At 45.6% G+C, this 20,006-nt stretch overlaps 1 protein-coding gene and 1 non-coding gene across 2 annotated transcripts; both read right to left on the reverse strand.

Annotated features, from left to right (window-relative positions):
• Positions 1–2,284: 2,284 nt before the first annotated feature.
• Positions 2,285–10,743, reverse strand: LOC102972885 (olfactory receptor 1052-like). The gene is made up of 2 exons (XM_015542257.2): positions 10,689–10,743; positions 2,285–3,201 (listed from the first exon to the last, which is right to left on the reverse strand). The coding sequence occupies exons 1-2, from the start codon at positions 10,741–10,743 to the stop codon at positions 2,285–2,287; spliced, it is 972 nt and encodes a 323-aa protein (XP_015397743.2).
• A 3,931-nt stretch (positions 10,744–14,674) lies between these two features.
• On the reverse strand, positions 14,675–14,747 carry TRNAR-UCU. The gene has a single exon. It is a non-coding gene; the product is annotated as a tRNA-Arg (tRNA).
• Positions 14,748–20,006: the final 5,259 nt, after the last annotated feature.

Raw genomic sequence — 20,006 nt, forward strand, 5'->3', positions numbered from 1 at the left:
AGAAAAATGACCCCAAACGTGTAAACAAAGCCAGTACCATCATTCAGCATTGATCAGTAGGTTCACCCACACATTATTCACTTTGCCAAGGACATGTTGTTTCACTATGATATTGATGAAGTTACGCGTGAACAGGGAGGTTTCGTCTAGAAGAGATGCGGTTGCTTCTTGGTTTCCTCTGGGATGTGAACCCCCTTCTGTTGGCTCAGCCCAGTGTGCTCAAGTCTCCCCCTGCCCCCTCCCACCAAGATCTACAATGGTTAGGCGCTGTTTCCCTGTCGTCCCCATTTATACCATCTACATTTCTAGCTCCATGGTTTTCCCCCCTTCCTGACACATAAGCCAGAGTACATCAGTGGATTTAGGAATTTCAAGCTAGAGGTAACTGGGAAAAACACAAACCATCTACTCCCCATTCCCCAGTACCTCAGATTTGCCAGATGGATAGGCAGACATACAGGGATTTCATCACACATGTGATGGGGTTCAAGCTAATTTTATTTGACTCCCAAAAAGATATTAAACCTCAGTTGACATCTGGATGTTACAATACATTTCACCTCGTTCTTCCCCTCTTAAAGTAGTAAGATTGATTTCTGTTACAATAAAGAAGGCTTTGTCTAATGACATAAAGTTAATTTGACTTGGATAGAAGAAAGTTCTATGGCCTGTCAGCTTTTTATTTTGTTCAAATTGTTGATTTATATAGAAATAGTGGCTCATTATTGCTGTAGATTACATTCTGATTCCTGGCTGATTATAGTGGAGATTTCTGGAGCAGGGGTTCCATTCTTTCCCACAAAGTCAAATGATCATGATCTCCTTCTGATACACAACCCCACACAGACCGTTTCTCCAATATCACAGATTCAGAAGGGCAATAACCCCTAAGATGACCTTTTAGGGAAGGTTGCTGTGGCATTCAATGATTCTTTCTATATGTGAGAACTGTCAAAGATAGGAGGAAGATAGAATCTGACTCTCACTGGGAATGCAAACTGATGCAGTCACTCTGGAAAACAATATGAAGGTTCCTCAAAAAACTAAAAATAGAACCCTAAGACCCAGCATTTGCGCTACTAGGCATTTATCCAAGGGATACAGGTGTGCTGTTTCAAAGGGGCACATGCACCCCCGTGTTTATAGCAGCACTATCCACAATAGCCAAAGTATGGAAAGAGCCCAAATGTCCATCGATGGATGAATGGATAAAGAAGATGTGGTATATACATACTATGGAGTATTACTCGTCAATCAAACAGAATGAAATCTTGCCATTTGCAACTACATGGATGGAACTGGAGGGTATTATGCTAAGTGAAATTAGTCAGTCAGAGAAAGACAAAACTCATATGACTTCACTCATATGAAGACTTTAAGAGACAAAACAGATGAACATAAGGGAAGGGAAACAAAAATAATATAAAAACAGGGAGGGGGACAAAACAGAAGAGACTCATAAATATGGAGGACACACTGAGGGTTACTGGAGGGGTTGTGGGAGGGGGATGGGCTAAATGGGGAAGGGGCACTAAGGAATCTACTCCTGAAATCACTGTTGGCACTACATGCTAACTAATTTGGATGTAAATTTTAAAAAATGAAAAAAAAAAAAAAGAATCTGACTCTCACTTCTGGGACCACTGATTGGAGGTCCTAGGGGTCTGTAAGATACAAGTGTGGATGTACAAGGGGGGCACCTGGGTGGCTCAGTTTGTTAAGCGCCCAACTCTTGATATCTCATGGTCCAGGAGATCGAGCCCTGCATCAGGCTCCGCAATGACAGCTTGGAGCCTGCTTGGGATTCTCTCTCTTCCTCTTTCTCTGTCCCTCCTCTGCTTGCTCTCTTTCTCTCAAAACAAAGAAATAAACATTAAAAATGATTAAAAAAAACAAGTGTGGATGTAGGATATCAGGGGATGTAACAGATCCGAGCTGAATGTAGTGTATTGACAGAAGTATAATAGTGATGTTGCCAACCAGGTAGATGTTCCTGCCTAGGGCTTGAACTTCAGGGAATGATGGAAGGGTGTAGGGTCAGTTAGAGCTGATATGTGGCTGGACGCTATGGAGGGTGGTACAGTGGCTAGTGTAGGTGGCTTTTTGTGGCAGCTGAGCAGTGCTGAATGCCCGGGGGCAGCAGCGCTAGCCGTGGCAATGGACGATGTCCCCTATGGTGGCAGCCTGCACATACCATTCTCGTGGCTGGTGTTCAGCTGTGCTTGGCCACTCTTGGTTCCTGTCCCAGGCTTCTCTTCTGTTTTATGAGCTACCAGACACCTTGCTAACAAATTCCTTTTCTGCTGAAGTTAAGGACCCTAATTTGTACAGCAGCCTCGACATCTTTATTCCTTAAGCTGTAGACCAGGGGGTTCAGCATGGGGATCACAATGGTGTGGAACACAGAGAGGCCCTTGTTATAGGCTGCAGCACTTCCAGGGTTGGGTTGGACATAGACAAAGAACACAGACCCGTAGAAGAGGGAGAGGGCAGTGAGGTGGGAGGCACAAATGGAGAAAGCTTTGCGCTGGGCCTCCAGGGACCTCATCCTACAGATTGTGACCAGGGTGAAGGCATAAGAGATCAAGATGGCTGAGACCGTGGGGACAGTGACCAAGGCAGAGAGGCAAAGCAGGATGACGTTGGCCACTGTGGTGTCTGAGCAGGCCAGGTGGAGCACAGGGGGGATGTCACAGAAGAAACGATCAATGACGTTGGGACCACGGTAGGGCAAGATGAAGGCATTCCTTGTCTGCGGAGCTGAAACGAACACCCCCGCAGCGTAGGTGACCATTACCAGCTGGATGCACAAACGCTTAGACATGATGGCGTGGTAGAGGAGAGGGTGGCAGATGGCCACAAATCGATCATAGGCCATTACGGCCAAGAGCAGGCTCCCTGTGCCGTGGAGGATCATGGAGGCCATCTGGACCACACAGCCTGTAAACGAGATGGACCGGTCCGTGGTGAGGATGCTGATCAGCAGCCTGGGGGTGAACACGGAGGAATTGCAGGTGTCCAGGAAGGAGAGCACGCTCAGAAGAAAGTACATGGGGGTGTGGAGGGTGGACCTGGCACGGATCAGGTCTATCATGCCCAGGTTGCCCACCAGTGTCACGGTGCAGATCATCAGGAAGACGGCAAAGAGGAGTTGTTTTTGGTCAGCCTGGTCTGTGAGGCCCAGCAGGATGAATCTTGTCACTGCGGTGCCCCGATATCATCCCACTGGTGTGTTACCCACAGGACAATGAATGCAGGGAGGAGAAACAAGAATGTTAACATTCTCATCAAAGAGGTAGCCTTTAATCTCTTCCACTTCGTGCATCTCTGAGTGGCAGGCTGGTCCCCAAACTCCATATCAATCCCATCATGTCACCCTCATGCGAGGTACTGAAGGTCCTCTGTACCCCTCAGGATAATGTCTACATTCTTCAGCTTGCCACACGTCCTCTGTGACGCCTCTGTGCTACTGTGCACTCAACTTGCAATTCTGGACAACTTACTTCCACAAACACAGCGCGTGATTGCAAATGTCTGTGCTTTTTCAAATTCTACATTCTTGTTGAATGTCCTTTGGTCTCTCCAGACCCAGCTTAGAGGTCCGTCCCCTCCCTCTCTCCCCGGACTTTCACAGATGCTCCTTTACTTGACATGACACTATATTTTAACTTTAAAAATAAAACGCCCGTCCATCTTTCCTGTTGGACTTTACTTTATTTTTTAATTTTTAATGTTTACTTATTTTTGAGAGAGACAGAGTGCGAGCAGGGCAGGGGCAGAGAGAGAGGGAGACATAGAATCCAAAACAGGCTCCAGGCTCCGAGCTGTCAGCACAGAGCCCGGCGTGGGGCTCGAACTCACAAGCTGTGAGATCATGACCTGAGCCGAAGTCGGCAGCTTAACCAACTGAGTCACCCAGGCACCCCTCCTCTTGGACCTTCTTACCCCTAGCAGCTGGAGAGTGACTTCATATCTCAGTAATTTGTGCCCCGGTATCTATCAAGTGCTGGTATCAGTGAATAAATAGAAATTCTGAATTCGATAAAATCTTCCTCATTCAGGGAATGCCAGCAGGATCCTGTCAGTTGTTTTGGCCCAAACCATTTTTGGCCACCTTTTTTCTCACCCCTCATTGAACCCCTCAGCAAATCACATCGGCTCTACCTTCAAAATAAGTACCAGCTTCCCACCCCTTCTTTGCAAGACACCCTCATAAGCTTGCTTGAATTAATGCAACTGCTCTTAGCTGGCGTCCTGCTTTCCTATTAAGAGGAGAAGCCAGGGCAAGCCTGTCACCACGCCAGAGAAATGCAGATTGCTCACAATGGCTCTGGGAGCCTGGCCACTACTCCGTCACTTCCTTGCACCTCTCTGTCCCCTGGCCCACTCTTTTCCCTCTTGCTTACCCTGCTCCAGCGACTCGTGCCTCCTTGGCCCTCTTAGGACACACAGGTGTGATTCAGGACATCTGCACCGCTGTCCCTGCCCCTTGGAGCACTCTTGCTCTGGTTAGCCACAGAGCTCCTTCCCTCATTTCCTTTAAGTTCAGGCTCAGATGTCACCTGCTTGTAAAGCCCTCCCTAAGCATCTTATTGACAATGAAACCCTGCCCTCCATCAGCACTCACTATCTCTCTTCTCTGTTTCCTTTTCCTCCTCAGAGGACCTTTTCTCTTCTAAAGAATCTTTTTTTTTTTAATGTTTATTTTTGAGAGAGAGAGAGAGAGAGAGAGAGAGAGACAGACAGACAGAATCTGAAGCAGGCTCCAGGCTCTGAGCTGTCAGCACAGAGCCTGACGCGGGGCTCGAACTCACAGACCATGAGATCATGACCTGAGCTGAAGTCTGCCGCTTAACGGACTGAGCCACCCAGACGCCCCGGACCTTTTCTCTTCGAATAGAGAAACATACACATGCAACATACGCATGACTTCTTGCTGTTGCCTACCATCTCTGTCTTGATATTAAGATGCTAGAACCGCAGAACCAGGCATTTCTGTCAATTTTTCGTTCATTGCTGTGTCTCCGGCGACTGGCACATAGTAACCTCTCAGTAAACGCTTATCGAATGGGGGTAAGGAAGCGGTAAAGAAGATACAGGGTCTCTTGGGGGCAAACCTGGCTGCCAAGAGGACAGTTACTACCCAGATGGGTGGGTTCAGAATTCCCGTCGCCCAAATCAGGTGGTAAAAATTGGGGAAGGGTTATGATAAGAAGTGGGTAGGGGTGGAATCGGACGACGATGCTGCGTGAAACCCAGAGCCGCTGAAAGCTGGTGCCTGTGGTGTCTTAGGGTCACGGCAGCAGGACCTGACTACGGGAGGTGGTTCAGCCGCTTAACGTGCAAGGTGGGCTGGACCTTGGGGGTGGATTTCCAGTCCTGGAGTTTGGGCCCAAATGTCTGAATTCACAGCCCTCATCTTGAATCTCTGACAACCATAAATTTTTAACTCCAGCTGTGGAGGCCTTAGGGTGATTCTTTTCAGATGGGTATATGCTTTGCAGCCTATATTTATAATTTTGGTAAGATGTCTTTATAAGATGATAAATTTTTGGTAACAAGTATATCATTTAATATGAACTTGAATACGCATTTGAATATATACATATTAATATATGATTTGAGGTGGTTGAAATGGTTAAGAGTATCTGTAGGGCGCCTGGGTGGCTCAGTCGGTTAAGTGCCCGAGTTAGGCTCAGGTCATGATCTCATGTTTTGAGAGTTTGAGCCCCACGTCAGGCTCTCTGCTATCAGCACAGAGCCCACTTCAGATCCTCTGTCCCCCTCTCTCTCTGCCCCTCTCTCCCCCCCATCAAAAATAAATAAACACAAAAAAATTTAAAAAAGAGTAGCTGCTTAATTTGACGTAACATAAGGAGGATGCTTAGCTAAATTGAATTAGCTGAATTTATTTTTGATTTGGCTAAAATGCAGAGGAACATTTGATTTATTAGATATATAGTTTTTGATTTAGTAATTTTGAGGAGTTGTTTAAACAACTTATGAGGTCTTCTGAAGGGCTTGGGAAATGAGGTACATTAAATTTGTGATTGTGGTTTAAAAAGTTCAAGAGCATTTAATTAATTATATTTGTTGTTCTTCTTATTTTTTATTATTTAAAAAAATGTTTATTTTTGAGAGAGAGAGAGAGAGCGAACACAGAGGGGGAGGGGCAGAGAGAAGGGGAGACACAGAATCCGAAGCAGGCTTCAAGCTGTCAGGGCAGAGCCTGATGTGGGGCTTGAAACCACGAACCTCAAGATCATGACCTGAGTCAAAGTCAGATGCTCAACGAACTGGTGGCTGTGTCAGCCACCCAGACACCCCTAATTAGTCATATTTATTTTCTTTTTTAATGTTTATTTATTCTCATGAGAGAAAGAGAGAGAGAGACAGACAGAGAGACAGAGAGACAGAGTGCAAGTCGGGGAGGGGCAGAGAGAAAGGGAGACACAGAACCTGAAGCAGGCTCCAGGCCCTGAGCTGTCAGCCCAGAGCCCAACATGGGGCTTGAACTCATGAACCATGAGATCATGATCTGGGCTGAAGTTGGATACTTAACCAACTAAGCCACCCAGGCGCCCCAATCATATTTATAAATGGTGTTTAAATGTTTAGGAGAATTTGCAGCTATAGATTTTTTTGTGTATATGACTTTGAATTGCTTAAGAGAATTTGATTGTAAATAGTGCTTAAATTAATTGAAGGAATTTAATCTGTTAAATTTTGAGGCTAAGGGAACAATAACCAAAGATTAAGTGTGATTGTTTTAAATTTTAACAAACATTACTAGATCTAAAATTCAATTGATTATATTTGAAAATTGCATTTAGTGGCCTAAGAAAAATTAAGTTCTAAATTTACAACTTAAAATATTATAACCAATTAACAAATGGCTTTAGATAATCTTTTCCATGTACAAAAGATTTGGACATCAAAAAAGTCACTTGTGGGGCGCCTGGGTGGCTCAGCCGGTTGAGCATCTAACTTCGGCTCAGGTCATGATCTCACAGTTCATGAGTTCGAGTCCCACGTCGGTCTCTGTGCTGACAGCTCGGAGCCCAGAGCCTGCTTCAAGTTCTATTTCTCCCTCTCTGCCCCTTCCTCTCCCATGCTCTGCCTCTTTCTCTCAAAAATAAATAAAAATTAAAAATTAAAAAATAAAAAATTATAATCAATTAACAAACGGCTTTAGATAATCTTTTCCATGTACAAAATATTTGGACATCAAAAAAAGTCACTTGTGGGGCACCTGGGTGGCTCAATTAGTTGAGTATCTGATTCTTGATTTTGGTTCAGGTCATGATCCCAGGGTCGTGGGATTGAGCTCTGCATCAGACTCCATGCTGAGTGTGGAGCCTGATTGAGATTCTCTTTCTCTCTCTGTCCCTCCTCTGCTTACGTGTGTGCATGTGTGCGTGCTCTCTCTCTCTCTCTCTCTCTCTCTCTCAAATAAAACAAAACAAATATTTGTTGAACCTCTGCTCTGTGCTATTCTGTAGGCCAGGTACTCCCCTCACCCTGGCCTCATTTGAGAACCGAGTAACCTGCTTGCGATCACACAAGGATGAACGGGTATTTGAACTTGAATGACCATGTGGACAATGCTTGGCAGAATCCTCTATTCATTGGGTAGGGATTATAGCCTGAGGAAAGAGAATAAATAACTAGAGAAATAAATACGCTAGAGAAATTACTTAATGAAAACTAATAGGTCAAATAGGGTAACCAGAGAAGAATAGTAAAACCCAATAATTCAGCCAGTCCAAGTCAGATGTTTAAACCAGAAAAAACTCGGGAGAACAGAACATGTTCCAAGCGCAGCAGGAAGTCCTTACGGGAAGTCTTGTTAGGGGAAGTCATTGCTCTCCCATTTGCGGCTCTGGGCCACAGATTCTGATTCAACCATCCAGTTGTACAAGGGTGACCTAGGTGTACAGAATTTCTTCCATCTGCAGAGAACTCTTGCCCTCAGTGGCCGGGTCTCTTGAATCCCCCAAGGGAAACTGGGACCCCCCCCCCCCAGAGGCTCCAGACTCTGAATATACACCTTTTGTAGTTTCTACACTCCTAGAACATGGACACATTGGAAACACAAGGCAATGCTACTCTGATCCCTGTTCCAAGAACCAATTCTATGGGGGACGCACTAAGAGGGTTCTTGAAAGTGTCGAGTGAATCAATTTCGTTGGATTTTTGGGTGGATGGAGGTATAGAAAGAACAGCGGGGTTATCTTTCAATTTTACTTTTTGGTTTTTCGAGTGGGAAATGTATTCCAGTTGTACAAAATTCAGAAGGGACTACACTGAAAATAAGTCCTCGTCCTGCCTGCTCCCTTCTGATTCCCCCCCGCACTCAGATCTCTGCCTCAGAAGCTACCAGTGTCTTGTGTATCTTTCCATGGTTAGTCATCGCTTATGTAAGTAATATGTGAACCTATATTTTCTCCTCTTTTTTAAAAGATGCAAATGGTAACAAACTATACAAATTGTTCTGTACCTTGTTTCTCTTTTTTATTTAACAACTTATTTTGGGGATCTTCCCAGTACAGTAATTAAGGGCTGCCCACCTTTCCAGACCAGAGGCTGCACAATGTTACGTTTCATAACACTGAAGCAGTTCCCCACTGAGGGACATTTAAATTAAACTCTTCTACAGTTAGCAACAAAACAGCGCCTAACTTAAGGCAATTTCTGGTGAAAGCAGTTTGCAATTTAGAGCCTGGAGACCCTCAACAAAAGATATTCGCATGCACCTGTGACTTGGCTTTCGTGCTAGACTTTTCACTGTTTTATTTTGCGGGGAGAAGAAACCTGGCTCGCTTTCTTCTGCTTCTTTTTCTTTTTCCCTCCCAGTCAGATGAGATAGATGCTCACCAGCTTTGGTTACTGGTCTTTAGCACCTGGTCATACCTGCAGCTTCGACACCACTGGGTGCTCCCTAGAAATGCAGAAGCTGGTTCCACCCCAGACCAGCTACTGAATGGGATTTGCATTTTAAGCAAGCAGCTGACTTCTATTCTGGTTTTGGGTTTGAGACATGCTGAACAGCAGCTGGAGGGGATTGAGCTCATGTGCCAGGTGGATGCCTGTAGAGAGGTGCAGAGGGGAGAAGGCTCCTGGTCCCTAATTGTGAAACTCCCTCACAGGGACCTCTGTGTCGAGGCTGATACTGAAGTGACCTCACATCTGGTGCCAATGTCTGCAGGTGAGTTGGGAGGGCTGAAAGGGCGAGTGTCGTTGGAGACGGGACTTGCTGAAAGAGAGAGCCCTTGAGAAGTCGACATTCTCCATTCTGTCAGGATGAAGGGATGTCAGACAGCGCCCCGGCCACGGGAGAGGCCCCTCCCTGGCATTGAAGGATATTGAAGGCCCCTCCCTGGATATTGAAGTAGCTTTTTTTAAAAAAAGATGTTTTTATGTAAGTGAATGGAAAGGACAAATTGAACTTCATCACCATGCCCAGGGGCAGCCTCACCGATGGGATTTCAGGAGACAACTTACTGGTCCAGAGACCCAGAGCCCAGGAGAACATGCAGACTTTGAATGTCTGGCCTTGAGAACCCAGCTCCAGGGACAATGGCGAACACAAGTGGCCTAGACCACAGAGAGATTCCATACCTCTCTCTCCCCCCGACCCAACCATTGCAAATTGCACCATCGAAAGCTGAAAGTTCCACCGCCTTTGAGAAGGGGTTTCTTCCATCCACTGCTGGCTCCTGGGGCTGGTGGCTTGTTTTGGGGCAGCACCACTGCCTGGCAGTGAGGAGCATGGGACATCCTATTGGCCTTCCCTGGATTTGAATCCCATGGCCAGCCGTGACTGTTTTTGTGACCTTGGGCAAGTTATTGAACCTCACTCGGTTTTGCCTCCTGCGAAGTGGAAATGATAGTGTCAACCCTGGGGGCTGCTGTGAAGATGAGTTTGAAGTGCTTCTCAGCGCGTATGGCAGAGAGGAACAATTCAAGACTTGTTACAATTTCTAAATGGGGATGTGAGGGGACAGGAAAGAAGGGAAGCCAGGGAGATGAGGCGGGGCAAGGAAGCAGTGCCCGGAGACACAACCCTTGTGGATGTGTGAGGTTTGGGACCCACGGGGGGTGGGGGGGGCAGGGCAGACCCTCCTCAAGTCTCTCCCTTGAGGGCCTCTCCTCAAGTTTAATGAGTGTGAAAACTTTTACAGAAATCCACTCACACAAGTCACCTTCCTAGGGGCTTGAGGCAATTAATTCCCACCCCCCCTCATTAACAGAAGAGAGGTTGTTAGTGATTCTTTTCCTCTTTCTCATAAGACCTGAGACCCCGTAACTTTCTCTGTTATTATTATTTTTTCTGATGACACAGAAATAATAATAATAATGGCAACTGTCATTTGTATGGTTTAGCCATAGCTTGCCTGTGCGTTACCTTATTTTGTCTTCATACAAACCCTCGGACGCCTGCTTAGCAAACATTATTGTCCACCTTTTGTGGAGGGGGAAATAGCGGGTCCGCAAAGCGACATGATCCGTTCAGGGTTCGTGGCTGGAAAGAAGCATACATGTAAGATTTCTGACCCTTGGTCTCTGTTTCCTCCCTCAGCTCCCAGCCTCCAGACGCTGGGCCATCTTGGAGGTGTCGTTGTTCTACCCTAGAGAATCATCCAAAATGTTTTCCAGAAGAGGTGGGAGCAGATTCAGCACCGCACCCTGTGCCCCAGGATCACCGTCCTTGATGACATCGTCCATTCCTGCCCTGTACATCGGCAGCAGGTTCTGATAACAGGATTCCTACTATTTTCCCTCCAGACTGTATGCCCTGCAGGACGGGGATCTCTTTGTCATAGGACTTGGAGGCTGTTGCTGAGTCCCAAGTGGATTGACTGCAGCCTCCCAAGCATCACTTCCCCCCTCCCCCCACCCCCGGGGTGCGCCTTCTGCATTTCTCTTCATGTTCTCACCCTCCCTGGCCCAGACGCATCCTTCTTCAGGGGACCTCATTCACACCGCATTCTTTGTGAATGTCACCTCTTGGACTGTCTGACTTAGACCTGTCCTTATCCCGGGCTTTGGATGCTTCCCGGTGGGGCCAGCCCTTTCTTTTTGTTCTCACAGCTGCTGCTCCCGAGTCTGTCTCCTGCCACCTGAGATATCCCACCTCTCTTTCCCTGTGAATTGTGTCTTCACTTCCTGTATCATCCTGTTTGGCTGCAGGTATGAGTCATGCCTCAGAGGTGAGACAGGGCTTGACTTTATCTTGAGGATCACAGGGAACATCCTTCTGACAGAGGGACCTGTAATGCATGTTTGTTCACTTAAGAATAATTCTACCAGGGGCGCCTGGGTGGTTCAGTCAGTTAAGCGTCTGACTTCTGCTCAGGTCGTGATCTCACGGTTCGTGGGTTTGAGCCCCACATCCGGCTCTGTGCTGACACCTCAGAGCCTGGAACCTGCTTCGGATTCTGTGTCTCCCTCTCTCTCTGCCCCTCCCCTGCTCACACTCTTGTCTTTCTGTCTGTCCATCTCTCTCTCAAAAATGAACAAACATTAAAAAAAATTTAAAAAAAAAAAGAAGAATTCTATCATGGGGCGTCTGAATCATAGGGACGCCTGGATGGCTCAGTCAGTTAAGCCACCGACTCTTGGTTTCGGCTTAGGTCATGATCTCGTGATTCGTGAATTTGAGCCCTGCATCAGGCTCTGTTCTGACAGTGCAGAGCCTGCTTGGGATTCTCTCCCTCTCTCTCTGTCCCTCCCCTGCTCATGCTCTCTCTCTCTCTCTCTCAAAATATATAAAGAATAATAAAAAAAGATTAATCCTACCATAGAAGATAAGAGAATCTATGTCAATTATATACTTCAATTGAAAAAACAAACAAACAAACACCCAATCTTGCAAGCCCTTGACCTTGGACTTCTAGTGTCCAGAACTAAGAGAATAAAAATTCCTGTTGTTTAAGAAAAAAGAAAGAAAGAAAGAAAGAAAGAAAGAAAGAGAGAAAGAAAGAAAAGAAAGGAAACTAAGTATAGAGCCAGGGAGCTGGTGAGAAGGGAGGTAGAGAATACGTCCGAGGAATACTTCTAGGAGTTCGTGAAAGGACGAGAAGCAGCACATGATTATGAAGTGCCTGAGAAAGCTCAGGAGGCACTCACTCATGAGGTCTTCAGTCGGGCCCCTTGGTTCACGTTCATTTTGGGTTCCACTCGTTCTCTGCCCAGGGCATTCGGAGAAAAGGTACGGTTGCTCAGCCGGTCCCTGGTGCACTGCAGCTGCTGACCAGGCACGTGTGCTCCTGTGTCTTTCTGATGGAGCACCGAAGGCTCCAGATGCCTTCCTCCTGACGCTCTTTGTATGTCTTCCCACGTTGTCGTGACCAGCAGGGAAGCTGATGGCAGAGAAAGAGGACACGAGGGTGACAGAGGGATGCAGGCATATGCACATGCACACGCACATGCACATGCACACATTGGGCACACGCACACACACACACACACATTGGGCACACACACACACTGGGCACATGCACACACATATGCACACGCACACATTGGGCGTATGCACACACATACACACATTGGGCACACGCACACACATATGCACATGCACACATTGGGAGCACACTCATACACACATGCACACATTGGGCGCACACACACGCATACACACACATTGGACACATACACACACATGCACATGCACACATTGGGCACACACATACACACATGCACACATTGACAAACACATGCGCACACACACAGGCACACATTGGGCACACGCATACGCACATGCATACGTACACATTGGGCGAACACACAGACGCATGCATTGGGCACACACATATACACACACACAGACATTGGGCACACGAACACACATACACGCTTGTACACGCACACATTGCTCACACGTACATGCACACAGGATCCATGTAGTGTGGTTCTTCCTCCCTGTCTGAACTGTTGCCTAATTATGTCTCTTTCCCCCGGCTTCTCCCTGTATTTTGTTATCGATTTAACAAACCATTCTTTCTGAACATCTGAATTTGCTCCTTGAGCTTTTCTGCTCAGTTGCCTCCCTGGTGGTGCACAAGGCTCCTGCCATTGCACCGAGGTGATTTCCCACATAGCAAGTCCACTTTAGCTCCATCTGATGTGCCATAGAAGGTTCTGTCCCATCTGTGGGTTTACGTGGGGGTGTGGAGATGAGATGGCTTGGAACACATAGGAAGCACATGAAGGAAGCTTCAGGGAGGAGGGAGAGAGGTCAGAAGTGAATCCTGAGCTCTCTGCACCAAGTTTGATCGTGGGACCATTTGTCAATGGCTGGCCACACGTCTCTTTGTGGGACCTCTGCCTGGATTCTTCTTTAATTTCTCCATCCACATCTCGTCCAGGGCTTACAATCTCAGGTGCTTCTCATTCTAATGAATTCTCTGCTCTGAATCTGAAGGGCTGCCTCTTTCTGTGTTGGGTCTGAGGACTGGACGAGCCAGCAAGGAGGGACTACAGCGAGGATGCCGCTCCAAGGTGAAGCCGTCCAGGGTGGCCCCACTCCTCCCCTGCGTTTGGAGACCTTTCATTTCCGGCCACACTGGGAAATGGATGAGGCAAAACAGAGTTTTGTTAGGCAGGCAGCTTGTTTGTTTCGGGGAGATCCAGTCTCAAGACTCCTGAGGCTGGGATGGGACGCTGGGGTAGAGCGATTTGGAGAAGGCTTGGAAAAGGCAGCGGATACACTCTGGAGAGACCCACAAGCCCCCTTGCACGGTCCTGTGGATCCTGACTATCCTACCTGCCATCAGACATCACCACTCTCATCCTCATACTTCCCACTCATGGTTATATGCTACTGCTTTGAGTAATGATCTGATGTCCAGTGGCCTTACTCAACTCACAGCGGTTTATCTGCAGACTCCTTTGGGTTTTATAAATACACAATCACATCATCTGCAAATAATGGCTGTTTTATTTCAATATTTATTACAGTGGCTTGGCCCTCCAACTCAATATTGAATAGAATTGCATCAGTCGACAGACTTGTCTCCTTCTTGATCTCAGGAGAAGCGCCTTCAATATATTACCATCAAGAACCACGTTTGCTGTAGTCTGTTTGTTTTTGGGGTTGGTAGATATATTTGACCAGATTAAGGAAATGTCTTTTTATTTCCAGCTTGCTAGAATTTAAAATTTAAATGTAGATTTAAAAAGAATCACAAATAGGTATTAAATTGTACCAAGAATATTTTTCTACATTTACTGAGGCGATCATACAGTTTTTCTTTCTATATTCGAAAAACGTGGTAACTTACATTGATTAACATTTAAACATTAAATGAGTCTTGTTTGTATGCCCAGAATAAATATGAGAATTAATCCAGGAATACAACTTTGAGATGTATAACCCTTCTGAGATATCACTGGATTTAATATGTCAACATTTTTCTTATGGCTTTTGCATTTATTATCATGAGGGACTGACTTATACTTTTCTTATGTGTTCTTGTGTTATTATGGATTCAGCTTAGCTGGCTTCATAAAAGACTTGGGAAATGATCCCATTCATTATTACCTTAAATGTTCGGAGATTTCACTTGTGAAACCCTCCTGGGCCAGGAATTGTCTTTGTGGGAAGGTTTTTCATACGAATTCAATTTCTCTCTTTTAAACATTTTTTTAATTTTTAAAGTAATCTCTGGACCCAACATGGGGCTTGAACTCACAACCCTGAGATCAGAAGTCTCATGCTCTACTGACTGAGCCAGCCAGGTGCCCCCATATGCATTTAATTTCTTGATGAGGTATAGGATTATATATGTTCTTTCTCTTCTTGTGTAAGTTCTTTTTTTTTTTTTTTAAATTTTTTTTAACGTTTATTTATTTTTGAGACAGAGAGAGACAGAGCATGAACAGGGGAGGGGCAGAGAGGGAGACACAGAATCAGAAGCAGGCTCCAGGCTCTGAGCCATCAGCCCAGAGCCCGACGCGGGGCTCGAACTCATGGACCACGAGATGGTGACCTGGGCTGAAGTTGGACGTCTAACCGACTGAGCCACCCAGGTGCCCCTTGTGTAAGTTCTTTTAACTTTGGTAGCTATCAGAGACGCTGAAGCAAAGTACACATGGGCTTCATTCCCTACGTGTACAGGTGGAAGGAACCCTAGATGTGGGTGAGGAATCCCAGATGTGACTAATAGACTCAGGTTGTTGTTTTGATGGTGCTTGGCAGGAAGATATAATGGGTGGGTTTTAAAAACTCCCCCATTTATCGGCAGTGGCATGAGCTTGTACCAGTTTGACTATATTCAGAAAATGAGATATTCTTTTGGACACTGTCAGGTTTAGGTCTCCATTAGGATTACTTCAGCAAGTACAGCTCCAGTGGAGATTGGGGTAGAAGCCTGCATGGCATAAAATAGAGGAATCTGTGGCCACAGATGAGCCAAAATATTCTGGATATAGAGAGGGCAAAAGAAATCAAGGATGTAGTAAGAATGAAGGATTCAACCCTTTAAGAATTTGTGGGTAACCAGAGGAGACCGGCTCACTACTCAGTCTGGGCAGTTTCCAGGGAGGGGCAGAGGATGTGGTAATGGGACGGGAGGGTAAGGGATGTATGCAAAGAGGGATGGCAGTGACGGACTGGAGAGTCTAAACCGGGTAGGGAGGAAAGTGAGGCCATGGGGAGGTTGAGAGACCTTGTAAGTGTGGTGGGGTCAGTGGGCTTTAGGTCTTAGGGGGTTTCCAGAGCTGGGATACTGGAGTGTAGACTGAAAAGATGGCAAGTGTTGGCTGGAGAATGGGAGTCTTAAAATTGAGGTTATGGAGGGGTTGTTATTGATGGTGCCAATGTCTATGGCATAATTATAGCAACGACTAGCTGGGAGAGATAGGCTGTAAGGAGGAGGTCAGGAGCTTAAAGGTCGGGGCATTAGGAGGATCAGTAATGACACTGTTCTCAACCTTGGCTACATATTGTAATCACCTAGAGAATTAAAAAAAAAATTGATGCCTCAGTTCTCTGTAGACCAAATTAAACAGAATCTCTGTGGGCTAGATTTTAATATATATATATATATATATATATATATATATATATTTTTTTTTTTTTTTTTTTTTTTGAGCTCCCTAGGTGATTCCAATGTGCAGTAAGGATCGAGAACCTCTGAGTTGTAAGGGGATCAGAATCACCAAAAGAATGACCTTGGGCCAGAAGCTACAACTTTCCCAGAACAAGGGGTAGGACCCACTGGTATAGACGGTTTTCACAGGAGGGCTGATGGGCGGCATAGGGACAATGTGAGAGTACATTTTTTTTAATTTTTAATTTTTTAATTTATTTTGAGAGAGAGAGAGAAAGAGTCAGCAGAGTAAGGGCAGAGAGAGAGAGAGAGAGGGAGAGAGAGTGAATCCCAAGCAGGCTCCAGTGTCAGCACAGAGCTGGATTCGGGGCTCAAACTCACAAACTGTGAGATCATGGCCTGAGCCGAAATCATGGGTCAGACCTTCATCCGACTGAGCCACCCAGGCACCCCAAGAGTACATTTTTTAAAAGTGTGGTGGTGGGGGAGGGAAAATGGGTTGGAGGGGCCAATGGGGGGGGGAAAAGGGGTATTCTTTTGCTTAAAACCCACCATGGGTCCCCATCTCATCAGATTGAAAGTATAGGCTCCTCTCATGGTCTGCAGGGACTGACTCGGTCTCTTCTCATCACCTTCCCTCCCCCCCAGCCCCCGCCCCCCCCCCCCCTCCGCCGTGTTTCCTTGGATCTGCCTCTTGCCCATTCTTCTGTAGCCACCCTGTTTCCTTGTCTGACTTCCATCCCAGGTTTCTGCTCACATGCCCTCTTATTAGAGAGACTTTGCTGGGATTTTATTTAAATACAATGCTTGACCCCCGCCCACCCTTCCCCCTCTTGCTTCATAGCACTTCTTACGGCTGCAATGGCACGTGCTTACTTATTTTCTTTGTCTGCCATCTCTACAAGAATGTAAGCTCCAGGAGGACAGGAACTGTTGTCTGTTTTGTTCACTGATGTGCTCCCAGGGCCTAAAGGGGCACTGGAACAGAATGCATGCTCATTGCATGTGCGAGGAACGAATGAATATATAGAGCAAATGAAAAAAAAGCAAAGCAAGTTGCATTGCCAGATGTCCAACATGATCCTGTGTGTGTGTGTGTGTATGTGTGTGCATAAACTACATATACTGAAAGGTCTGTCAGGGTATGTGCTAGATGTTAACAATCATTCCTGCAGGGCAGGGGAATGGGTGGGACTTTCACTTTATACCTTTGGATGTCTGAATTTGTTCAGCTGCCCTGTATGTCCTCTGCCACCTTCCCCCCACCACTCCCTTCATTTCCAACAACAAATAGAAAGGAAGACAAAAAGACCACCTGACTTCAGTGAGGGGGGAAGCAGGCAGCAACTGAAAACTTGGAGCAAATTTAGGCAAAGTCTGGTCCGAATCCACATGAATCTCTGAAATGAAGGCCCTACCACATCTGAATAGAAACGAGGATGAGGAGATCGGGCTCCGAAGGAAAAGGTAAATCTGTACATTTATTTTGTGAATTTCCCTCAGGTTCAAATCTGTAATGAGAAGGTATAAAATATCTATCATCCCTGGAGAAAGGTATAGATGAGAGATGCCGATTCTGCAGAAAAAAGCAAAGACCTAGAGATGATAGAAATAGGAATTTCTGAATTGGATTCCTTTAAGATCGTACACTGTAAATTTGGGTGCATAACTTTTCCATTTTCTTCATTTTTATTTTTTTTTAAGTTTATTTATTTTGGGAGAGAGAGAGAGACGTAGAGAGAGGGAGAGACAGAATCTGAAGCAGGCTCTGTACTGTCAGCACAGAGCCCGACCCGGGGCTCGAACTCACAAACTGTGAGATCATGACCTGAGCCGAGATCAAGAGTTGGATGCTTAACCGACTGAACCACCCAGACGCCTCACTTTGCCGTTTTCTGATTGAAGGTGAAATTAATCAGAGAAAGAGTATCTACCTGGAGAAGGAGCTCTGTGTAGTGAAATAGTTAATGAGAACTACAGGACCCTGGGATTACAGAGGCAGGTTGTTTTAGACAAACAGGTAGGTTGTTCAGCTGAGAGAATGGGACATAGTGTACAAAGTCTGGAGAAATTTTAAATGGGTATGTGGGTCCACGCTAGTCTTGGCATTCAAGTTTGGTTATTTGTACAGAGGATTAATTTACCTTTGAATGGACGGTTGTCTTCCTTTGGTATCTGTTAGTGGACAGAGAGTTAACTTGTTTCTAAAACAGTACAAGGCTTTTTTGGTTTCATCGAGGAGAGTGAATGGGTCTATTTTCTTTCAAGGTTTCACATTTTTCTGCATTTCGTCTGTGCAGAGATAAGAACTGGAGGGCCAGCAGAGCACAATAGGCTATTCTTGTAATTCAGATGTGACTGGGCACCGTGAGTACCTCTGTTCTTGACCCTACACCCACCTTGAAGTGGGAATGTTCTTATCTTTTCCCAGAAAGCACAGCAGAATGAATAATGACAATTTTACTGAAAGTCTTGGGGAGACCAAAAAGCTCTACAAATCTTGGGGAGATAGTTTCGGTGTATGACAAAACCTAATAAAAATTCCCATTAGTCATAAATGTTTTCCTTCCAAAGGGGAAAGATTTCACATTTCCTTCATATCTCTTCTGTTTTTTTTTTCCTATGTTTATCCATTTATTTTGAGAGAGAGAGATAGAATGTGAATGGGGGAGGGGCAGAGAGAGAGAGATAGGAAAATTTTGCTACTGAATTGCAATTCATTCATTCATTCATTCATTCATTCATTCATTCATTCATCCAATGTTTCTTGAGCACCCCCTATGGGCCAGGCAGTGTTCTAGGCCCTGGGGAAACAGGGACAAACAAGATTGAGAAGATTCCTGTTCTCACCGCTCTCACATTATGAGGAAGGGGACAGACATAAACAAGAACGTATCAGATGTGATAAAGTCTCTGAAGAATGCTGGCCAAGAATGGTGGACAGGGCTGTGTTGGGGTGACGGATGGAGACGGCCTTTATGATCAGGTGACATTTGTTGATTTAACCCTCTAAGTTCACAAAATACATTTCAAGTTTACTTTTTACGGCTTCCTCTCAGAGTCTGATTTGGGGGTTGGTGTTCTAACACCACCGGTGTGAGATGGTACACCTCCCATCGCAGAGGTAAGTGTGGATATAGACCAGGGATTGGCAAGCTTCCATAAAGGGCCAGAGAGCACATGTTTTTGGCTTTGCAGGCCATTTACAGCTTTACTATTGTGTTTGTAGCACAGAAGCTGCCATAGCAATAGGTAAATGAGTGGAGGGGCTGGGATGTGATAGAACCTTATTGACAAAAGCAGGTGGTAGGCCGTAGCTGGCCCACCCACTGTAGTGGACTGACCTCTGATCTGGACTGTGCTTTGCCTTAGTTTACTGCCCACCCCCCAACCCCCACCTTGGCGGGGGCAGCAGCTTCAAGGGGGAAAGCCCCTAGCCTTAATTGTTCTTTGTTAGAAAAAAATACAAGTTAAGGTAGACTAAAAGAAACTTAAATACAGAGAACAAACTGAGGGTGGCTGGAGGGCAGGTGGGTGGGGGAATGGGCTAAATGTGTGATGGGCATTAAGAAGGGCACTTGTGGGGATGAGCACTGGGTGTTACATGTAAGTGATGAATTAATCACTGGGTTCCACTCCTGAAGTCAAGACGACACTGTATGTTAACGAACTTGAATTTAAATTAAAAAAAAAATGGTAAAAAGAAAGATGCTTTCTCCACAAAAAAAGATAGACTAATTCAGAAAGTTTATACCATATACAAGAAAAATAAAAAAAAAAAAAGTCCTTTTTTAAGTTCACGTTTTTTTTAAAAAAATTTAAAGCCAAGTTAGTTAACATATAGTATAATAATGATTTCAGGAGTAGAATTTAGTGATTCATCACTTACATATAACACCCAGGGCTCATCCCAACAAGTGTCTTCCTTAATGCCCCTTGCCCATTTAT

This window comes from Panthera tigris, chromosome D1, assembly GCF_018350195.1.
Source record: "Panthera tigris isolate Pti1 chromosome D1, P.tigris_Pti1_mat1.1, whole genome shotgun sequence".
Taxonomy (NCBI): Eukaryota; Metazoa; Chordata; class Mammalia; order Carnivora; family Felidae; genus Panthera; species Panthera tigris.